Source organism: Scyliorhinus torazame, chromosome 9, assembly GCF_047496885.1.
Source record: "Scyliorhinus torazame isolate Kashiwa2021f chromosome 9, sScyTor2.1, whole genome shotgun sequence".
Classification (NCBI taxonomy): Eukaryota; Metazoa; Chordata; class Chondrichthyes; order Carcharhiniformes; family Scyliorhinidae; genus Scyliorhinus; species Scyliorhinus torazame.
The window spans coordinates 19,872,592-19,893,780 of record NC_092715.1 but is presented as its reverse complement, the minus strand read 5'-3'; the positions used below and the strand labels follow the sequence as shown (position 1 = coordinate 19,893,780).

The 21,189-nt window shown below is 54.2% G+C and overlaps 1 protein-coding gene across 1 annotated transcript in view; it reads right to left on the bottom strand.

The window, feature by feature from the left end:
* Nucleotides 1-21,189, bottom strand: part of LOC140429956 (sialic acid-binding Ig-like lectin 12) — a 30,023-nt gene that overhangs the window by 2,237 nt on the left and 6,597 nt on the right. The window contains exon 2 of the mRNA XM_072517546.1: nt 13,410-13,805. Within this exon, the coding sequence (XP_072373647.1) occupies nt 13,410-13,782 (373 nt within the window). The 5' untranslated portion in view covers nt 13,783-13,805. The remainder of the gene's footprint in view (nt 1-13,409; nt 13,806-21,189) is intronic.

The window sequence follows — 21,189 nt, the reverse complement described above, 5'->3', positions numbered from 1 at the left end:
GCTTCCCTGTGGACCGGGCCAGCCAAGATGCCCGGGCCGTGGGCTTCTCTGCCGTGGCCGGGTTCCCCATGGTCCAGGGCGCGACCGATGGGATGCACGTCGCCGTGCGGCCACCTGCAGATAACAGGGCCGTGTTCACCAATAGGAAGGGGACCTATTCGATGAACATACAGGTGGTTTGCGATCACCGCATGATGATCCTGCACGACTGCGCCTGTTACCCAGGCAGTGTACACGACTCGTACGTGTTGTCGCGGCCATACATCCCCGGCATGTACGAGGGACGCCATCCCCGGCTGAGGGGCTGGTTGCTGGGCGACAGGGGCTACCCATTGCGATCGTGGCTGATGACGCCTGTACGGAGGCCACGCAATGAGGCGGAGAACCGCTACAATGATGCCCATGTAGCGACAAGGGGAGTGATAGAGAGGTGCTTTGGCGTGCTGAAGATGCGTTTCAGGTGCCTGGACCTCTCTGGGGGCGCCCTCCAGTATCGGTCAGATAGGGTCGGCCACATCATTGTGGTGTGCTGCGTCCTGCACAACATAGCCCAGCAGAGGGGCGATGTGCCGCAGGCAGAGGAGGGCGGAGTGGAGGAGCAGCAGGAAGAGGCACAGTCCTCCCCAGATGAGGGGGATGGGGGCAATGGTCAGGGCAGACGGGCTAGACACAGGCGGGTGGCTGTCCACCGTTACCGGCTGGCCCAGCGGGCACGGGACAGACTGATAGCCGCCCGCTTCACTGACTAGATGGGCGTGGGAATCGGGTAGTATGGCCACAGACCGCACACCATGGCAACAGCCGACCACCCACACCCCCCACCCATCCACCCACCCAGCACCCTCACCCCCCTCCCCAACCCCACCCACCCCACCCGCATGCACACCCCTCCCCCCCATTGCCGATCCACCTGCGGCACAATGGGCCGGGCTCACACAGTTGCGGGTGGACGCGTGTCTATTGCAGGCCATGGAGGATGATGACAACCCGCCCTGCGGTGAGCTCCTGGCTCCACATCGTTGGACTATGTCTGACCCATGGCCACAGTACCACCATCCACCCGGACCATCCCTGCATGCGGCTGTGACACTGCAGCGCACGGTCCCGTCCTCTGCCCGGGGGGATGTTGATGGCGGCCCAGGGGGAAGGGGGCAGACTCACCTGGGGCTGAGGTAAGACCACCCCTCACACACACACTTGCGCTCAACGTACATGACACCCCTGCACGCTTTGGACAGAGCACAAAGGCAGCTTCGGTAGGTGTAACATTGACTTTAATAACCAAAGGAGTTCATGCACGTGCCCTAGCCCCAAAAACTCATCTGTGCCCTGCACCCGTGCCAACTTACTCAGTGTCTAATTGTTTGGCCTTACGGGCCCTTTGACTACGTCTACGTGGTTCCCCAGACGGTACAGCAGAAATGGAGGTGGACTCCTGTGATTCCTGCCCTCTGACACTGGATCCCTTTGGCGGCCGTTTCCTGGGGCGTCCTGGCCTAGATGGGCCAGGCTGCGGCTCGGGCGACTGGGATGGCGAGCTGCCAGCCTGTCCTGCCCGTTGCCCACCCGATGCACCTGGGACGGAATGGGGGGGGAGTCCAGGTGTCGCGGTGTACCGGGACCTCCCCTACAGGGGGAGCCGGGACGGACCACACCACCTCCTCCTCCCTCGGGGTGCCCGATGGCCCCCAGGCCTCTACATGGGTGGGGGATGCGAACGGACTGGCCACCCGACGCCCCCCCGACATCTGGCGCTGCCAGTCCTGGAGGTCCGTACTGGTATCGACAGGGGTCTGCAGGTTTGCAGCCATGGAGCCCAGGGGGTTGGCAAACCCTGTCTGTGACAGTGCGACGCCGGCTCGCACATGGCCACTGGCGCCGATGCCCTCAGCGATGGCCTGCAGAGACTGGGCCATGGCCTGCAGAGACTGGGCCATGGCCTGCTGAGACTGGGCCATGGCCTGCTGAGACTGGGCCATGGCGTTGAGCGCCTCTGCCATCTTGCGCTGGCACTGGCTCATGGCCTCCTGTGAGAGGGCAGCCATGTCCTGGGCCACAGACGCCGCCTGCACGGAAAGCCCCAGGCCTCGCAAACCGCTCCCCATGTCTGACACCGTCGCACCCATTGCCTCCACCGCGGACGCCACTCGTGCGGTGTCAGCCTGGGTGGCACGCATGACCAGCACCACTCCCAGCTCCTGGACGCGGGTGGACTCCTCCACCTGTGACTGCAGCCGCCGCAAGCCGCCCGTCACCCTCTTCGCTCGTCTCCGGGTCGGTGGTTGCATCGGATCTATGGGTGGGTGTGGTAACTCCAGGAACCCGGGATCCATCTGGGCGGCAGATGTTCGCTTGGGCTGGGCTGCCCTCCGACCGCCCGGCCCCTCTGCTGCTCCTACCTCCACCTGCTGTACCGGGACGGCTGTGTTGTGCACACCAGTGAGTGTACCAGATGCCTCATCACGAAAGTGCCCAACCGAGGTGAGTGTTTCTGCGATGGTGGAGGGTGTTGGTGACAGCAGTGGCGTTGTGTCGTGCTCTTCGTCCCACTCTGAGTCCATGGCACTTTGGGGTGGGGGTTCGTCTCCACCCAGCCACTCTGAGTCACTGTCCGGTATTTTGTCTTCCTGGGTAGTGCTGTCCCGGGTAGGGGTGTCCTGGGCAGTGCTGTCCCGGGTAGGGGTGTCCTGGGTAGTGGTGTCCTGGGTAGTGGTGTCCTGGGTAGTGGTGTCCTGGCTCGGATGTGACGGGGGCCTGTGGCTGCCCCCCTCGTCGCTGGGTGGCACACGCCTGCCTCGTCGCTCCCGCACGTGACGGGGGTGTCGTCTCCCTGTTGCTCCAGGTCTCTCCGTCTCCCGTGGTGTGCGAGGGGCATCCTGCGGGCATCGCATGCCGGAGGGTCCGGGTCTCTCCGTCTCCCGTGGCCTCCGAAGGGCATCCTGCGGGCATCGCATGCCGAAGGGTCCAGGTCTTTCCGTCTTCCGTGGCCTCTGAGGGGCATCCTGCGGGCGTCGCATGCTGGAGGGTGCGGGTCTCTCCGTCTCCTGTGGTCTCCGAGGGGCATCCTGCGGGCGGTCTGCATCTGCGGGGATGGGTGCCTCGACGTTTGGTCCTGCGATACACAATGAAGCATGCATGGTTAGACATCAGGCAGTGATCAGGTGATATGGGGGAGGGGGATATGGGGGAGGGGGGATATGGGGGAGGGGGGGATATGGGGGAGGGGGGATATGGGGGAGGGGGGGATATGGGGGAGAGGGGATATGGGGAAGGGGGGATATGGGGAGGGGGGATATGGGGGAGGGGGGATATGGGGAGGGGGATATGGGGGAGGGGGGTTATGGGGGAGGGGGGATATGGGGAGGGGGGATATGGGGGAGGGGGATATGGGGGAGGCTCACCCTGCCTGCTCTGACGAGGTTGTTCACCTTCTTGTGGCACTGGGTGCCTGTCCATGGTGTCAGGGCCACAGCGGTGACGGCCTCTGCCACCTCCCTCCGCAGACGCAGGCTGTGGCGTGGGGCAACTCTGCGGCCGTGCCCGGGATACAGGGCGTCCCTCCTCTGCTCCACTGCGTCCAGGAGCGCCTCCACATCCCGTGACTCGAACCTCGGGGCTGAGCGACGGCCAGCCATCCAGTCGGGTGTTCCGGTCGGGTGGGGGGGAGCAGCGCGGCCTTATGAGCCGTCACGCCGTGCGGCGCGTATGATGCTGCACGGCGTGAACCACTGCGCAAGCGCGGATCCCGTCACGTCGCTGCTAGTCCATTTCGGGCCGGAGACTTTCGAACCATTTTTCCGACGTGACGCAAGTCGGATTTGCGCCGTTTTCTGCGCCGATCGGCGGACTTTGCGCCGAGAACGGAGAATTTCGCCCCACGTCTTTCGGGACTTGTGGGAGGAAACCGGAGCACCCGGAGGAAACCCACGCAGACACGGGGAGAACGTACAGAGTCTGCTCAGCCAGTGACCCAAGCCGGGAATCGAACCTGGGACTCTGGCGCTGTGAAGCCACAGTGCCAACCACTGTGAAGGATGCCACAATCCTCTGGAGAATTCTCTTCAGCTCCTGTTTTTCTTATAGGGAAATCTTTCGTTTACCTTTTGTTGACTGTGGAGAACTCAGTCCCCTGTTCTGGTTACTTCTCCAATACTTCCACGCTAATTTTCTGGTAACTTTCTTTTGAAATAAGACAGCAGAACAACAGTAGATTCTCCCACTAGCTCCAAACTGGGCAATCTACCAGCTTCTGTTCCTCACACGATTCAAACTGAGATTCAGCTTCCATGTGGTCAATGTTGTGTTTAACGCTGCTTACAGTGCAGGTCTCTCTAAACGTAATCTATTTTGGCTAACTTCTCTCAGTGACCTGTACAAGGTTCAAGCTACAAATAAAACACCCAGATCATAGAATCTCGACAGTGCAGAAGGAGGCCATTCGGCCCATCAAGTCTGCACTCTACTCAGGTCTGCTCCCCCATCCACCCTGCCCTATCCTCGTAACCTAACCCACACATCTTTGGACTGTGGGAGGAAACCGGAGCACCTGGTGGAAATCCACGGAGACACGGAGAGAACGTGAAAACTCCACACATTCTACACACAGTTCCCCACGGCCGGAATTGAACCCGGGTCCCTGGCGCTTGTCGCGTTATTCACCCTGGGGTAACACGGACTGCAACTGGATGCAGTTCTACTGGAAAGTAGACACCAATTTAGAGTTGGTTCAATACGTTTTATTGAACTTCTTGAGCAGTGCACACAGTTCGCTGTGGGTTTGACACTCTACTAATCTAAGCGTGCTTACTATAACTAACTAGACCAGGCTAGCTCTGAACCACGTGTAGAAGGTGCTAACTGATATATACACCCTGACTGTCACTACAGTTGTCACCAGTGGAAAGAGGCAGAGTGCTGATGCCTCGTGTGTTTTACAGTGGGAAACCCCTCTCCAGTGTTATGTCTGGTGATTGGTTGTGTTCTGTCCTGTGTGTTGATTGGCTGTACTGGGTATCTGTCACTGCCTGTCTGTATCTCATTATGTGCATGAGTGTATATCATGACAGCACTGTGAGATAAATCGAAACCAGAGAGCCTTTCCAAACTCCACCCATATCCATGACAACGTACCCACTGAGTCATTTACATCACCAGCTGTGGAAAGGACAAGCAACCGAATGATCATTGTCTGGGTGCGAACATTAATTCAATTCAGTTCAGAGCTCTCCCTTTGCTCCAGTTACTGGACTCTAGTAGGAACTGGCATTGCCCAATGTGGGTTCAGCCATTAAATACCCCAGGGTGTGAGGGGTCAGGGGAATGGTACAGAACAGATTGAAATATGGCTACAAAACAGAAAACAGAGGGGAGGAGATAAGGTAAGAGAAAATGCTGGAAAATCTCAGCAGGTCTGGCAACATCTGTAGGGAGAGAAAAGAGCGAACGTTTCGAGTCCAATGACTCTTTGTCAAAGCTTTAAGCAGAAAGCATGATGATCCAGTTCAGTGATTCTTTATCTCCCAGGCACCACTTGAAAAATCTTTTCTTAGAGCAACAAAGTCCTTCGATTGGGCGACCATTGCTTGACACTCCAAATCACACGAAACAACGCATCGAGAGCTCAGTCTGGGAGCTCTCCAACACTGCCTGCTGACACTGATACCAACGGAGTAGAGAGAGCAGATACTTGATGCTATGGTTAGATTTTGATCAGATCAATGTGTGGTTTGAGGCATGGTGGAAGGGGGGAGCTTCAAATTCTTTGGATATTGCACCCAGCCCTGGGGCGGGAGGCACCTTTTTAAAACGGACGCATCGCACCTCAAAAGAACTGGGACCAATGTCCTCGTGGAGGAGTGCACTAGTGTAGCTGGGGGGGGGGGTTAAATTAAATTGCTACCTGTATGCGAAGTAGAAAAGAGGAATATGTTGCATGAAGTCAGTGTGTTGGGTAGAGAAGGAAGTACTCACATGTTGGAATAGAAAATACAAAGGCAGATTTGGAATGCATGCATGTAAATGCACAAAGTGTGATGAACGGAGGCACAGTAGCACAGTGGTTAGCCCTGTTGCTTCACAGCGCCAGGATCCCAGGTTTGGTACCCGGTTAGGGTCACTGCCTCCAGGTGCTCCGGATTCCTCCCACAAGTCCCGAAAGATGTGCTGTTAGGTGAATTGGACATTTTGAATTCTCCCTCGGTGTACCCGAACAGACGCTGGAGTGTGGCGACTAGGGGCTTTTCACAGTAACTTCATTGCAGTGTTAATGTGAGCCGACTTGTGACAATAAAGATTATTATTAGAATAAGGCGTGCGAGCTACAAACACAAATTGATCTGTGGGAATATGAGGTAGTGGCAATATCAGAAAGGTGGCTAAAAAATGGTGAGGAGAAGGTGCTTGGTACTCAAGGATAGAAAGTTCAGAAAAGATGGGGAAGGCAAAATGAGAGGTGAGGTGTTTGGACTAATTAGGGAAAACATTTTAACGTTGGAAAGGGAGATTATCCCTTTTGCTTAAAATGAAATACTTAAAATTTTTGATCACCGGGGATATTCAGTCAGTCTCCAAATATACCAGGTTAAAGTTCAACAGGTGTGTTTTGAATCACTAGCTTTCGGAAGCTGAGGAAGGAGCAGCGCTCCGAAAGCTCGTGATTCAAAACAAACCTGTTGGACTTTAACCTGGTGTTGTAAGACTTTCATACCAGTCTCCAAATAGTAAGAGATAGGGGAGAAAATCTGCATAAAATCATGGCCATGTGCAAGAACTGTGACTTTGCGCACTTTAATTACCGAAATATAGATTGGAATATTCGAGTAAAGGGTAGAGGAAGTAAATTAATTTCTTGAATTTGTTCCGGGAAACCCCCTTGATCAACATGCTGTCGGTTCGAATAGAAAGAACGCATTGCTCCACCTGGTGCTGGGAAATGAAATGGTGCAAGGCTCTTCGGGGGAATACTTGGTTCAGAGTAATAATCGCATCATGAGGTGTAGATATTAATGGAGAAGGGAAAGGAACAATCAAAAGTAAGGAGTTGGATTCTCTGCACCCGCCGCCGAAATCGCGGCCGGCTCCAGGGCAGAGAATCCAGTTTCCCGCATGAAATCAGGACCGGCCCTGCTTCCCTGATTCTCCGGGCCCGGCCCCGTGCTGCAGATCACCTACCTGTGGCCATTGCTGGAGGCCCGCCCCGCCACTCTCCTGACGGCGTGGATCTAACATGGTCCTGCCGGTCAGGATACTAGCGTGGCGGCTGCGGACTCAGTCGGGGGCGGGCCGATCGGAGGGCAGGGGGCCTGATATGCAGGCGGTCAGGGTCGGGCACGCTGCCGATTGGGGGCACAATGTTTAGAGTCCAGCTCCGCGGTCTGGGTCCGCCTTGGAACACAACATGGCCGCTGGAGGCCGCCACTGTGCGTATGAGCGGCCTACGACCCGGAAGTGTGGGGGCCCGTATCTGCAGCAAAAGCTGCTCGATCTACACCAGGTCCAAGCTAGCCCCTGCAGGGTGATGAATATGTGGCCCATTCACACCAGTTTTTCTGGAGTGAAACTCCGCAGTTTATACGATGGCGTGGGGGCATAGTCCCAAAAACAGAGAATCCAGCCCAAGATCTTTGATTTTCCATTTTGTCACAGGACATAAACATCACTGGCAAGGCCAGCATTTATTGACCATTCCTAATTGCTTCAGAAGGTGGTGATGAGCCACCTTGCACCACGGCAGTTCTTCTGGTGTAGGTACGCCCATTGTGCTGTTAGGGAGGGAGTTCCAGGATTTGACCCAGTGACAATGAAGGAACAGCGATATATTTCCAAGTCAGGGTGGTGAGTGACTTGGAGGGGAACCTCCAGGTGGTGGGGTTCCCAGGTATCTGCTGCTCTTGTCCTTCTAGATGGGAGTGGTCGTGGGTTTGGAAGGTGCTGACTCATGAAGTGCTCCTGTGCATTTTGTAGCCAGTGCACTCGACTGTGACTGTGCGCAGGTGGTGGAGGGAGTGGATGTTTAAGGTGGTGACTAGGGTGTCAATCAAGCTCGCTGCTTTGTCCTAGATGGTGTTGAGTTTCTGAAGTGTTGGAGCTGCACTCACCCAGGCAAGTGGAGAGTATTCTCCTGACTTGTTCCATAGTCGAAAAGATAGACAGACTTTGGGGAGCCAAGAGGTGAGTTACTCTGCACAGAATTCCTAACTTCACAGCATTTATGAAATGAAAATGAAAATCACTTATTGTCACAAGTAGGCTTCAATGAAGTTACTGTGAAAAGCCCCTAGTCGCCACATTCCGGCGCCTGTTCGGGGAGGCTGGTACGGGAATTGAACCGTGCTGCTGGCCTGCCTTGGTCTGCTTTAAAAGCCAGCAATTTAGCCCCGTGTGCTAAACCAGTACCTCATTATACGGGTGGCCATGTTCAGTTTCTGGTCAATGGTAACCTCTAACATATTAATACTGGAGAATTCAGTGAAGGTAATGACATTGAGTGTCAAGGCAGATGGTTGGATTTTCTCTTGCTTAAGATGGTCATTACCTGGCACTTGTGTGGCACGAATGTGACTTGCCACTTATCAGCCCAAGCCGGGATATTTTCCAGGTCTTACTGCATTTGGACATGGACTGTTTCAGTGTCTGAGGAGTTGCAAATGGTGCTGAACATTGGATTGGATTAGTTTATTGTCACATGTTTCGAGGTACAGTGAAAAGTATTGTTCTGCGTGCAGTTCAGACAGATCATTCCATACATGAAAAGAAAATACATAATAGAGCAAACATAAAATACACAAATGTAAATACATAGACCATAGAAAATTCAGCAGTCATCCGCAAACATCCCCACTTCTCACCTTAGGATGGCAGGATGGGCATTGATGAAGCAGCTGAAAATGTTTGGGCCCAGGACACGACCCTGAGGAACTCCTGCTGTGACCCCCTGAGATTCAGATGATTAACCTTCAACATCTACAATCATCTTCCTTTGTACTACTCTAATCAATGAAGAGCTTCTCCCCGATTCACATTGACTCCAGTTTAGCGAGGGCTCCTTGATATTATACTCGGTCGAATGCTGCCTGGACGTCAAGGGCAGTCGCTCTCACCTCACCTCGATTGCAACTCTTTTGTCCATGTTTGAACCAAGGCTGTACTGAGATCAGGAGCTGAATGGCCCTGGCGGAACCCAAACTGCATCAGTGAGCATGTTGTTGCTGAGTAAGTGCCTCTTGATAGCACGGTCAACAGCACTTTCCATCATTTTACTGATGATGGAGAGTAGACTGATAGGGCAGTAATTGGCTGGGTTGGATTTGACCTGCTTTTTGCGGACAGGACACACCTGGGCAATTTTCCACATTGCCGGGTAGATGCCAGTGTTGTAGCTGTACTGGAACAACTTGGCTAATGATGCAACCGGTTCTGGAGCACAAGTCCACAGTACTATTGCTGGAATATTGTCTGGGCTCATAGCCTTTCCAGTATCTGGTGCCTGCATAGATGACATGGACAGCACGGTAGCACAAGTGGATAGCACTGTGGCTTCACAGCGCCAGGGTCCCAGGTTCGATTCCCGGCTTGGGTCACTGTCTGTGCGGAGTCTGCACGTTCTCCCCGTGTGTGCGTGGGTTTCCTCCGGGTGCTCCGGTTTCCTCCCACAGTCCAAAGACGTGCGGGTTAGGTGGATTGGCCATGTTAAATTGCCCTCAGTGACCAAAAAGGTTAGGAGGGGTTATTGGGTTACGGGGGATAGGGTGGAAGTGAGGGCTTAAGTGGGTCGGTGCAGACCCGATGGCCGAATGGCCTCCTTCTGCACTGTATGTTCTATGATAAAACCATAAGAGATAGGAACAGGAGTAGGCCATTTGGCCCCTCAACTCTGCTCCGTCATTTAATAGAATCATGGCTGATCTGACATTCCGCACATCCACTTTCCTGCCCTCTCCCCGTACTGATTTGCTTACTGATCAACAACTCTTGCTGCCAAGGAGCTCCAAAGACACACAACCCTTAAAGGAGAAATTCCTCCCCATCTCAGTCTTCAATTAGCACTCCTTTATTTTGGGACAATGCCCTCTGGTCCTAGACTCTCCCATGAAGGGAAACATCCCCTCAGCATTCACTCTGTCGAGCTCCTTAATAATCCGACATGTTTCAACGAGATCACCTCTCATTCTTCTAAACTCCAATGACTAGAGTCCCAAACCATTTAACCTTTGCTCATCAGGCAATCCCTCCATACTGGGGATCATCTTGATGAGCCTTCCCTGAATTGCCTCCACATTGAGGGCCCCACCCAGAGTACCTTCTGTGCCCTTGCCACCCTCAGTACTTCCTCCAAGTGGTTTTCAACGTGAGGGAATGCCGGTTCAGGACAAAAATGGAGGGACAATATGAAATTCGAATGTGGTGGCAGGCGCAGAGGAACTTGCTGTATATGTGCAAAAGCCATTGAAGGTGGCCGGACAGGTTGCGAGCACAGTTAATGAAGCACACATCATCCTGGGCTTTATTAAGCCAGGTGTGACGTTATTCGCTTTGGTCGCAAAAAGAGAAAAGTAGAATTCTTTTAAAAAGTGGGGAAATTGCAAGCGTTGATGCTCAAAGAGACTTGGGTATTGTACCAACCATTCACCACTGTACCACATTGTATCACGCTGTTGTCCATGTGGGCTCCACCCATGGAGTACTGTAATGAAATGAAATGAAAATCACTTATTGTCACAAGTAGGCTTCAAATGAAGTTACTGTGACAAGCCCCTAGTCGCCACATTCCGGCGCCTGTTCGGGGAGGCTGGTACGGGAATTGAACCGTGCTGCTGGCCTGCCTTGGTCTGCTTTCAAAGCCAGCGATTTAGCCCAGTGTGCTAAACAGCCCCTGTGGATGCTGAGAGATTGATTCCACTGGTCGGGGAATCTAATACACGGAATGTATCATGTTGGTGCCCTTGTGGGCTCTGCCCCTGGCTCCGCCCCCTTGAGGGGAGGTATATAGAGCAGCAGCCCTGTAGGCAGCTCTCAGTGCAGAGCAGTCGCAGGCAGGCACTGTTCTAGTCGATTAAAGCCACTGTTCACTTCAACTCTCTGTCTCGCGTGAATTGACAGTCGCATCAGGTGCGTCTCGTCCAAAAAACGCAGAAAGTTAACATACAGGAGCAGCAAGCAATTGGGAAGTCAACGTGCCGTGTTGGTCTTTATTGTGAGGGGTTTGGAGTACAGGAAGAAAGAAGTCTTGCTACAGTTGTACAGAGTTTTGGTGAGGCCACATCTGGAGTACCCGTGTGCAGTTTTGGTCTCCACGTTTAAGAAAGGATATAGTTAAAAATGGATATACTTATTGTTGAACTGGAGGCGGTATAGTGAGGTTTCACTGAAGTGGCCCTTGGAATGCGAGGGTTGTCTTATGTTGAGAGATTGTGTAAATTGGGTCTGTATTCTCTGGGGCGTAGAAGAATGAGAGGTGATCTGATTGAAACGTACAAGATTCTGAAGTGGTTTGATAGGGTGGGCGCTGAGAGATTGATTCCAGAGGTCGGGGAATCTAGAGCACGGGGCGGTGGGGCCGGGGGGGGGCGGCACAGCCTCAGGATAAGGGGATGATGATTTAGGAGTGAGATAAGGTGAGATTAATTCACTCAAAGGGTTACAAATCTTCGGAATTCTCTATCCCCCGAGGGTTGTGGATGCCCAATCATTGAATACATTTAAGACTGGGGTAGACAGATTTTTGGTCTCTCGGGGAATTAAAAACTATGGGAAGTGGGCGGGAAAATGGAGTTGAATCCCAAGATTAGCGATGATCCTATTGAAAGGTGGAGGAGGCTCGATGGGCCGAGTGGTCCACTCCAGCCCCATAGACTATAGGAGCAAGGAGGTTCTGTTCATCGTATATAAGACACGTTTGGCCTTAGATGGAGTATTGTATCCAGTTTTGGGCACCGCACTTTAGGAAGGATGAGAAGTCACTAGAGAGAAAAAATTAACGGGAATGGTAGCCGGGATGAACAGTATGTTTGGAGAAGTTGGGACAGTTTTCCTTGGAGAAGAGAACGTTGAGAGGAGACTTGATAAACGTATTCCAAATAAATCGTGAGGGGTCTGGACAGAGTCGACATCCCCGCTCGTGAAAGGATCGAGAACGAGAGGGCATGGAAATTCGCAAAAGAAGCAAAAACGACATGAGGAAAACTCTCTCCCACCGCGAGTGGCTAAGATCTGGAATGCGCTCCCCGAGAGTTCGATGGGGACATGTTCAGTCAAAACTTTCAAGCAGGAAGCAGGCTGATATCTGAAAAGGAAGAAAAGGTGTGAAGGTGGGATGGCGGCACTCGGAGAATTGCTCATCCGGAGAGCCAGGGGCAGCCATGATGGGCCGAATGGCCTCCTTTGGCGCTATGTAACAAATCTGTGACATGTTAAGACTTTTGGTGACGACTTGATTGTTGCACAGCTTGTGAAAGCAAAACGCTTGTGACGGGCAAAGCAATTACCAAAGTGACCTCGGGACCTCAGTGTTCCGGCAGTTCTTTTTTTAAGTATAAATTTAGAGGATAAATTTAAATTTCCAATTAAGGGACAATTTAGCGTGGCCAGTCTACCGACCTGCACATCTTTGTGGGTTGTGGGGGTGAGACCCACGCAGACAGGAGGAGACTGTGTAAACTCTCGCGGACAGTGACCCGGGGCCGGGATCGAACCCGGGTCCTCAGCGCCGTGAGGCGGCAGTGCTAACCACTGCGCCACCGTACCGCCCAGCAGTTCTAACACGTAATACATATGATACTGTCTAGATTTTGCTAGCGTGTGCCGATAACCTTTCTACATCTCTATATACTCTCCCCCCCGTCCCCCCGTCCCACTCTCACCATCCCATCCTCTCCATCCCACCCTCCCCTCTCCTCCTCGTGCTCAGGTATAAAGCCATGGACAGCTGGGTTTGGGGATGGCAGTGGCATTGTCGCTGGACTAGTAATCCAGAAACCCAGAGTCATGCTCTGGGGTCCAGGGTTCGAATCCCGCCAGGGCAGAGGGTGAAATTTGAATTCACTAAAGAAATCTGGAATTAAAAGTCTAACGATAACCATGAAACCATTGTCCATTGTCGTAAAAACCCATCTGGTTCACTAATGTCCTTGAGGGAAGGGTAGCTGTTGTCCACAGAGATGTGGTCTGGCCTACAATGTGGTTGACTCTTAAATGCCCTGGGGGGTGGGCAATAATTGCTGACCCAGCCAGCGAATCCACATCCCATGAATGAATAATTATAGAGGCAATAGGCAGCTGGCCAATCAGCTCTGTGGAAGTGGCGGTCCAGTCTCCAAAGCAGCCAATCAGCTTTGGCAATGATTGGGATCAGGCAGAAGCTTTTCCTGGATTGCATACATCTGTTTTAAATCATTTTAAACATCGATACTCACCATTCACTGTCAGTCTGGTTCCTGGCTGTGCACCAAAATTGTCAATATTGAGCTCCACACGGCAGCGATAAACATTACTGTCCGCCCGGCTCAGTCGCTCCATCATTATTGAGACATCGTTGTTGCTGAGATTGCCCACGAATCGGAATCGACTCCCAGCATCCTGCTGCTTCCCACTCTCACACGGCTCACCCTCTGAAGGGTCTGTACCAGGATATGTACATTGGAAAATCAGTCCACCATTCACTGGGTCAGAGGTGAACCACTTCACGGAGCCGTTGAGTTTCTGATCAGGGGGTGAGGGGAGGGTGAAGGCACACGGCAGGATAGCCGTCCCCCCTTCCCCAGCACTCACACCATCCGCCACTGTCATTGTCCAACCATTCAGAGAAGTCTCTGTGCGGAGAGAGAGAGAGAATATTAAAACAGCACAGGGACAGACAGCAAGGCCTGAATAGCATTGAGTCTTGGGCTGAAAAGTGGTAAGTTCAATTCATTGCATAGAAGTGCAATCCAATAACCATCTCCAACAAGATAGGTCAATAAACAGGATTCATAAGAACATAAGAACTAGGAGCAGGAGTAGGCCATCTGGCCCCTCGAGCCTGCTCCACCATTCAATGAGATCATGGCTGATCTTTTGTGGACTCAGCTCCACTTTCCGGCCCGAACACCATAACCCTTAATCCCTTTATTCTTCAAAAAACTATCTATCTTTATCTTAAAAACATTTAATGAAGGAGCCTCAACTGCTTCACTGGGTAGGGAATTCCATAGATTCATAACCCTTTGGGGAAGAAGTTCCTCCTAAACTCAGTCCTAAATCTACTTCCCCTTATTTTGAGGCTATGCTTTCACCCACCAGTGGAAACAACCTGCCCACATCTATCCTATCTATTACCAGGTTCTGCCACAAAACCTAAAGGAATGTCTCAGTACATCAGAACAGGGGGTTTCAGTGTCCAAAGACTGTAATTTAAACAGAAATCCCAAAAGGTGCAGTAATGTGGCAGCAGCTAACCAGAAGACTGTAGATCAAAGCAGGCAGCAGGGCGAGGATAAAAAGAGAACACAGGACAGACAAAAGGTTTTACAACATTGTTGCAACACTATACTGGAGGGGCCCTCCAGAGCTGTGCAGGCAGCTGAACCGCATCTTCAAGATGCCAATGCACTGCTCAATCATGTCCCTGGTCGTGACTTGGACATTGTTGTATCAAGTCTTCGCGTAGAGTTTTGGCCTCCGGATAGGCGTCATCAACCACGACCGCAGCGGATTACCCCAGTCGCCCAAGAACCAACCCCTCACTGTTCCGGTGCGCCAGGATAAAGGCAGCGTGCACACTGCCTGGGTATCGGGCGTAGATGTGCATCTCACAGTCACACACCAGCTGCACGATCATCGAGTGGAACCCATTTTGGTTTGTAAAGACCGACCTGCCTGGAGTCCGTGTTGGTAGGGGGTCATGCATCCTGTCGATCACCCCCTGTATCCGGGGCAACTTGGCAATTGTGGTGAAGCCCGCTGCCCAGGCATCCAGGTGGGCTCGGTCCACATTCAAATGGGTGTATAGGGCCTCTGTGACAGCACGGAAGTACCTGTGCACCGAGGTCCGTGAGATTACAGACAGCGCCTGGAAGGACCCTGTGGTGGTCCTCGAATGACAGGTCCGTGAGATTACAGACAGGGCCCCACTGGGCGCCTGGAAGGACCCTGTGGCGGTCCTCGAATGACAGGCGCTGCTGGTTCGCACCAGGCCTCATGCGGCACCTCCTTTTCAATTCCTCCTCCTCGGCGTGTTGGGCGGCTGGCTCATCATCCTCACCAGCTGCTTCCTGTTCCTCTGGGGCAGGCTCCACTGTTGCAGGACCCTCCCCGAGAAGCTCCTGCTTGTACAGCCTCAGTGCAGGCAGATGCCAACCATTCCTGGTTGGATTCTGAAGTCCATTGTCTGTAGGGGGTGAAAGGCAGGCCTGTTAACATGGTGTGTACCCCCATGCCCAGCCAGGTCCAGTGGTCTACATGGTGGCCCTGGTCTGCACTGCACCCTCTGCCCCTCGTATGTCCTTCTCCCCCCCCCCCCCTTCTCTCTCATCCCCACACCCACCCCGGCCGTTCCCCCTGGCACTCTGCCCTCCGCACCGTATCCCTGGCCCCTCGGGGTCCAGCACTGCATGGCCTCTGCCCCCAGCATCCGCCCATCTGCTGGCAGGGGTACTGGTGGATGGCACTACCCATGCCAGAGACACGCTTTGTGGTCCTTGTCCGGCACCCTCCTGTAGGGGCTACCATGGGTATTGCCCTTGGATGGGCCGCATGATGCCTCACCAATGGGTATGTCCGGTTGTGGGTGCATGTGGGGGGGGGGGAGGGCTGGAGGCGGGCACCCATAAGGCCAGTGTCACTCTACACAACCACGGGCCACGCTGGGCGGTCAGTACAGTGCGCAGCAAGACGGCTGCCTTGCAGGCCGAAATATCGTGCCTTGACACTGGCTCAGCCCCATGGGTCAACCCAATGCCATGGCCCATGCCCTGGTCACCCCCGATACACCCCCCTTCCCCGACAGATGCCCCGCAGCTCAAGGCCGCGCCTCTGGGAATATATTCTATCTCATCCCTCTCCTTCCACAGCCAAGCTGCCTGGATCCCGATTTTTAAAACCACACAAGTGAAACTTGCCGTCAGTAATTCCTCCTGGCGGAGGTGGAGCATCGCGGGAGCCACGGAGAATTCCGGATCGGGCCCATTAATGATATGCCAACGGAGTTTACTGTACGTGCGGAGTAGAAGGCAGCATTGACGCAACTGTCGGGGCACCGGAGCATGGCATTCTGTCGGGCGCCAGGCACCAGCCAGGATTCCCGGCTCACCCTCCTAACCACCCCCCTCTAATGTTCGATGTAATCCAATTCTCGAAAGTGCATAATGAATAACGCCCATGAATTGTAGAACCCCTCTCCTTCCCCTCAGTTCAAATTTGACCTTCTCAAGAGTCAAGAATGCCAACAGGTCCCCCCGCAACGCCAGGGCACAGGGTGGAGAGGTTGCTCTCCATCCCAACAGGTTCCGCCTTCGGGCAATCAACGAGGCGAAGGCTACACATCTGCCTCCACGCCCGTTTCCAACCACAGTGGCTCCGACACCCTGAATATGGCCTCCTGAGGGCCTGGGTCCAGTTTCACGTGCACCACTTTCGAGATTACCCTAAACACCTCCTTCCAGTACTCCCCTAGCTTTGGACAGGACCAAAACATACGAACGTGATTGCAGCCCCCCACCCCGCAACGTTCACACACATCATCTACTCACTCAAAGAGCCGACTCATCCTCGCCCATGTGAGGTGCGCTCTATATATACCACCTTCAGCTGTATCAGCCCCAACCTCGCGCACGAGGTGGAGGCGTTCACCCTCTGGAGCACCTCACACCAGAACCCCTCCTACATACCCGCTCCCAACCTTTGGTTGTCCAAAGGCGTGCAGGTTAGGTGGATTGGCCACGATAAATTGCCCTTAGTGACCAAAAAGGTTAGGAGGGGTTATTGGGTTACGGGATAGGGTGGAAGTGAGGGCTTAAGTGGGTCGGTGCAGACTTGATGGGCCGAATGGCTCCTTCTACACTGTATGTTCTATAGAACATAGAACGATACAGCGCAGTACAGGCCCTTCGGCCCACGATGTTGCACCAAAACAAAAGCCATCTAACCTACACTATGCCATTATCATCCATATGTTTATCCAATAAACTTTTAAATGCCCTCAATGTTGGCGAGTTCACTACTGTAGCAGGTAGGGCATTCCACGGCCTCACTACTCTTTGCGTAAAGAACCTACCTCTGACCTCTGTCCTATATCTATTACCCCTCAGTTTAAAGCTATGTCCCCTCGTACTAGCCATTTCCATCCGCGGGAGAAGGCTCTCACTGTCCACCCTATCTAACCCCCTGATCATTTTGTATGCCTCTATTAAGTCTCCTCTTAACCTTCTTCTCTCCAACGAAAACAACCTCAAGTCCATCAGCCTTTCCTCATAAGATTTTCCCTCCATACCAGGCAACACCCTGGTAAATCTCCTCTACACCCGCTCCAAAGCCTCCACGTCCTTCCTATAATGCGGTGACCAGAACTGTACGCAATACTCCAAATGCGGCCATACCAGAGTTCTGTACAGCTGCAACATGACCTCCTGACTCCGGAACTCAATCCCTCTACTGTGGTAGTATGTATTAGGGGTCATGTGGTACTGGAAGCCCTAATGTCATTGGCTGACAGATCCCGGGTCCTGGTTGGCCGTTGACCTCTAGCTCCGCCCTGAAGGCGGAGTATAAGAAGCCGGAGTCCTCCCCCGCAGGCCATTCTACTATCGAGCTGCGGGGGAACAGACACGCTTAATAAAGCCTCATCTACTTCACTCTATTCGTCTCACGGAGTCTTTGTGCGCTACAATTTATTAAGCGTGCCTAAAAAGGACGATGGAGCTCAGGATCATCCCGGAATGCCTGAGGATCAGCCCCCACGCAGTGAACGCGGCAGCAGCCTTCAAGCACTGGCAGACTTGTTTCGAGGCCTACCTCAGAACAGCAACAGGCCGGGTCACAGAAGACCAAAAACTACAGGTCCTGCACTCGAGGTTAAGCACGGAGATTTTCTCCCTCATCGAAGACGCGGAGGATTTCCAGACGTCGTTCGCAGCACTGAAAAGTCTCTATGTCCGCCCAGTTAACCAAATCTACGCTCGCTACCAGCTCGCGACGAGACGGCAAAGTCCCGGAGAATCGATGGACGAATTCTACGCCGCGCTGCTGATTTTGGGACGAGCCTGCAGCTGCCCTTCGGTGAACGCAAATGAACACACGGACATGTTAATGCGCGATGCTTTTGTGGCAGGTATGAATTCCTCCCAAATCCGCCAAAGACTTCGAGAAAAAGAGTCGCTCGGACTCTCAGAGGCACGGGCCCTAGCAGCCTCCCTAGACGTGGCCGCGCGTAATACCCGTGCCTACGGCCGCGACCGCGCGGCAGCCCATTGGGCTCCGTACGTACCCGTCGCGACAAACCCCCCACCCCCCCCCCGGACACCCCACAGGCTTGCGCGGTCCAAACGCCAAGTCGCACCGGGGGCGCCCGCTGCTATTTCTGCGGCCAGGCGAAACACCCCCGGCAGCGCTGCCCGGCCCGCGCAGCAATCTGCAAGAGCTGCGGGAAAAAGGGCCATTTCGCGGTTGTGTGCCGGTCCCGCGAGGTCGCCGCTGTCCCGGGAGAACAGGGAGCCCTACACGCCGCTTATGCTTCCCAACCCCCCCAGCACGCCTTGTACGACCCGCAGGCGCAGCCGCTCTGGGTTCCGACCACCGTGGTCCCGGGAGAACAGGGAGCCCTGCACGCCGCTTACGCTCCCCAACCCCCCCCCCCCCCGTCCCCACGTATGACCCGCCGGCGCTGCCAATTTGGGTCCCGACCACCGCTGTCCCCAGAGATGAGGGAGCCCCGCACGGTCCTAACGCTCCCCAACCCCCCCAGCGCCCCATGTGCGACCCGCAGACGCCGCCATCTTGGACCACCCCAGACCTGTACGACGCGTGGGGGCGGCCATTTTGTCCACCCTGCCGCCATCTTGTGACCCCCCAGCCATGTGCGATGTATGGGGGCAGCCATTTTGTTCATCCCCGACGCCACCTTGGACGGCAACAACGGACCCCAGTGTCGACGGCTCCACGGGGTTCGAGGAAGACGCTCCACTACTACAACCACGTCTCGCTTCAATTACGCTCGATCAAGCTCGGCCCCGGACACTCCAGACGACGACGACAACGGTGCTAATAAACGGGCACGAGACACCATGCCTAGTCGACTCCGGGAGCACGGAGAGCTTTATCCACCCCGACACGGTAAGACGCTGTTCCTTGACCACCTATCCCAGCACACAAAAGATTTCCCTAGCTGCAGGATCCCACTCCGTACAGATCAAAGGTTTCTGCATAGTTACCCTAACGGTGCAGGGGAGGGAGTTCAAAAACTACAAACTACACGTCCTTCCCCAACTCTGCGCCCCCACATTACTGGGATTAGATTTCCAGTGCAATCTACAGAGCCTTACGTTCAAATTCGGCGGCCCAATACCCCCACTCACTATCTGCGGCCTCGCAACCCTCAAGGTGCAACCCCCGTCCTTGTTTGCGAAACTCACCCCGGATTGCAAACCCGTCGCCACTAGGAGCAGACGGTACAGCGCCCAGGACCGGACCTTCATTCGGTCCGAAGTCCAGCGGCTACTAAAGGAAGGCATAATCCAGGCCAGCAATAGTCCCTGGAGAGCACAGGTGGTAGTAGTGAAGACGGGGGAGAAACAAAGGATGGTCATAGACTATAGCCAGACCATCAACAGGTACACACAACTAGACGCGTACCCTCTCCCCCGCATATCCGACATGGTCAATCGGATTGCCCAGTATAAAGTCTTCTCCACCGTGGGCCTCAAGTCCGCCTACCACCAGCTCCCCATCCGCCCAAGTGACCGCAAGTACACAGCCTTCGAGGCAGACGGGCGATTATACCATTTCCTAAGGGTCCCATTTGGCGTCACAAACGGGGTCTCGGTCTTCCAACGGGAGATGGACCGAATGGTTGATCAACATGGGTTGCGGGCCACGTTCCCGTATCTCGACAATGTAACAATCTGCGGCCACGACCAGCAGGACCACGACGCCAACCTCCAAAAATTCCTCCAGACCGCCAAAGCCTCGAACCTCACGTACAACGAGGACAAGTGCGTTTTTAGCACCAACCGGCTAGCCATTCTGGGCTACGTAGTGCGCAATGGGATAATAGGCCCCGACCCCGAACGTATGCGCACCCTCATGGAATTTCCCCTCCCGCACTGCTCAAAAGCCCTGAAACGCTGCCTGGGGTTTTTTTCATACTACGCCCAGTGGGTCCCCCAGTACGCAGACAAGGCCCGCCCCCTAATACAGACCACGACCTTCCCTCTGTCGACAGAGGCTTGCCAGGCCTTCAGCCGCATCAAAGCGGATATCGCAAAGGCCACGATGCGCGCCATCGATGAGTCCCTCCCCTTCCAGGTCGAGAGCGACGCCTCCGACGTAGCTCTAGCGGCCACCCTTAACCAAGCGGGCAGACCCGTGGCCTTTTTCTCCCGAACCCTCCACGCTTCAGAAATCCGCCACTCCTCAGTGGAAAAGGAAGCCCAAGCCATAGTGGAAGCTGTGCGACATTGGAGGCATTACCTGGCCGGCAGGAGATTCACTCTCCTCACCGACCAACGGTCGGTAGCCTTTATGTTCGATAATGCACTGCGGGGCAAAATCAAAAACGACAAGATCTTAAGGTGGAGGATCGAGCTCTCCACCTTCAACTACGAGATCTTGTATCGTCCCGGAAAGCTGAACGAGCCGTCCGATGCCCTATCCCGCGGCACATGTGCCAACGCACAAATTAACCGCCTCCAAACCCTCCACGAGGACCTCTGCCACCCGGGGGTCACTCGGTTTTTCCACTTTATCAAGTCCCGCAATCTCCCATACTCTTTAGAGGAGGTCCGTACAGTCACAAGGGACTGCCACATCTGCGCGGAATGCAAACCGCATTTTTTCAGGCCGGATGGTGCGCACCTGATTAAGGCTTCCCGCCCCTTTGAACGCCTTAGTCTGGATTTCAAAGGGCCCCTCCCCTCCACCGACCGCAACACATACTTCCTTAATGTGGTGGACGAATACTCCCGCTTCCCATTCGCCATTCCCTGCTCTGACATGACCGCGGCC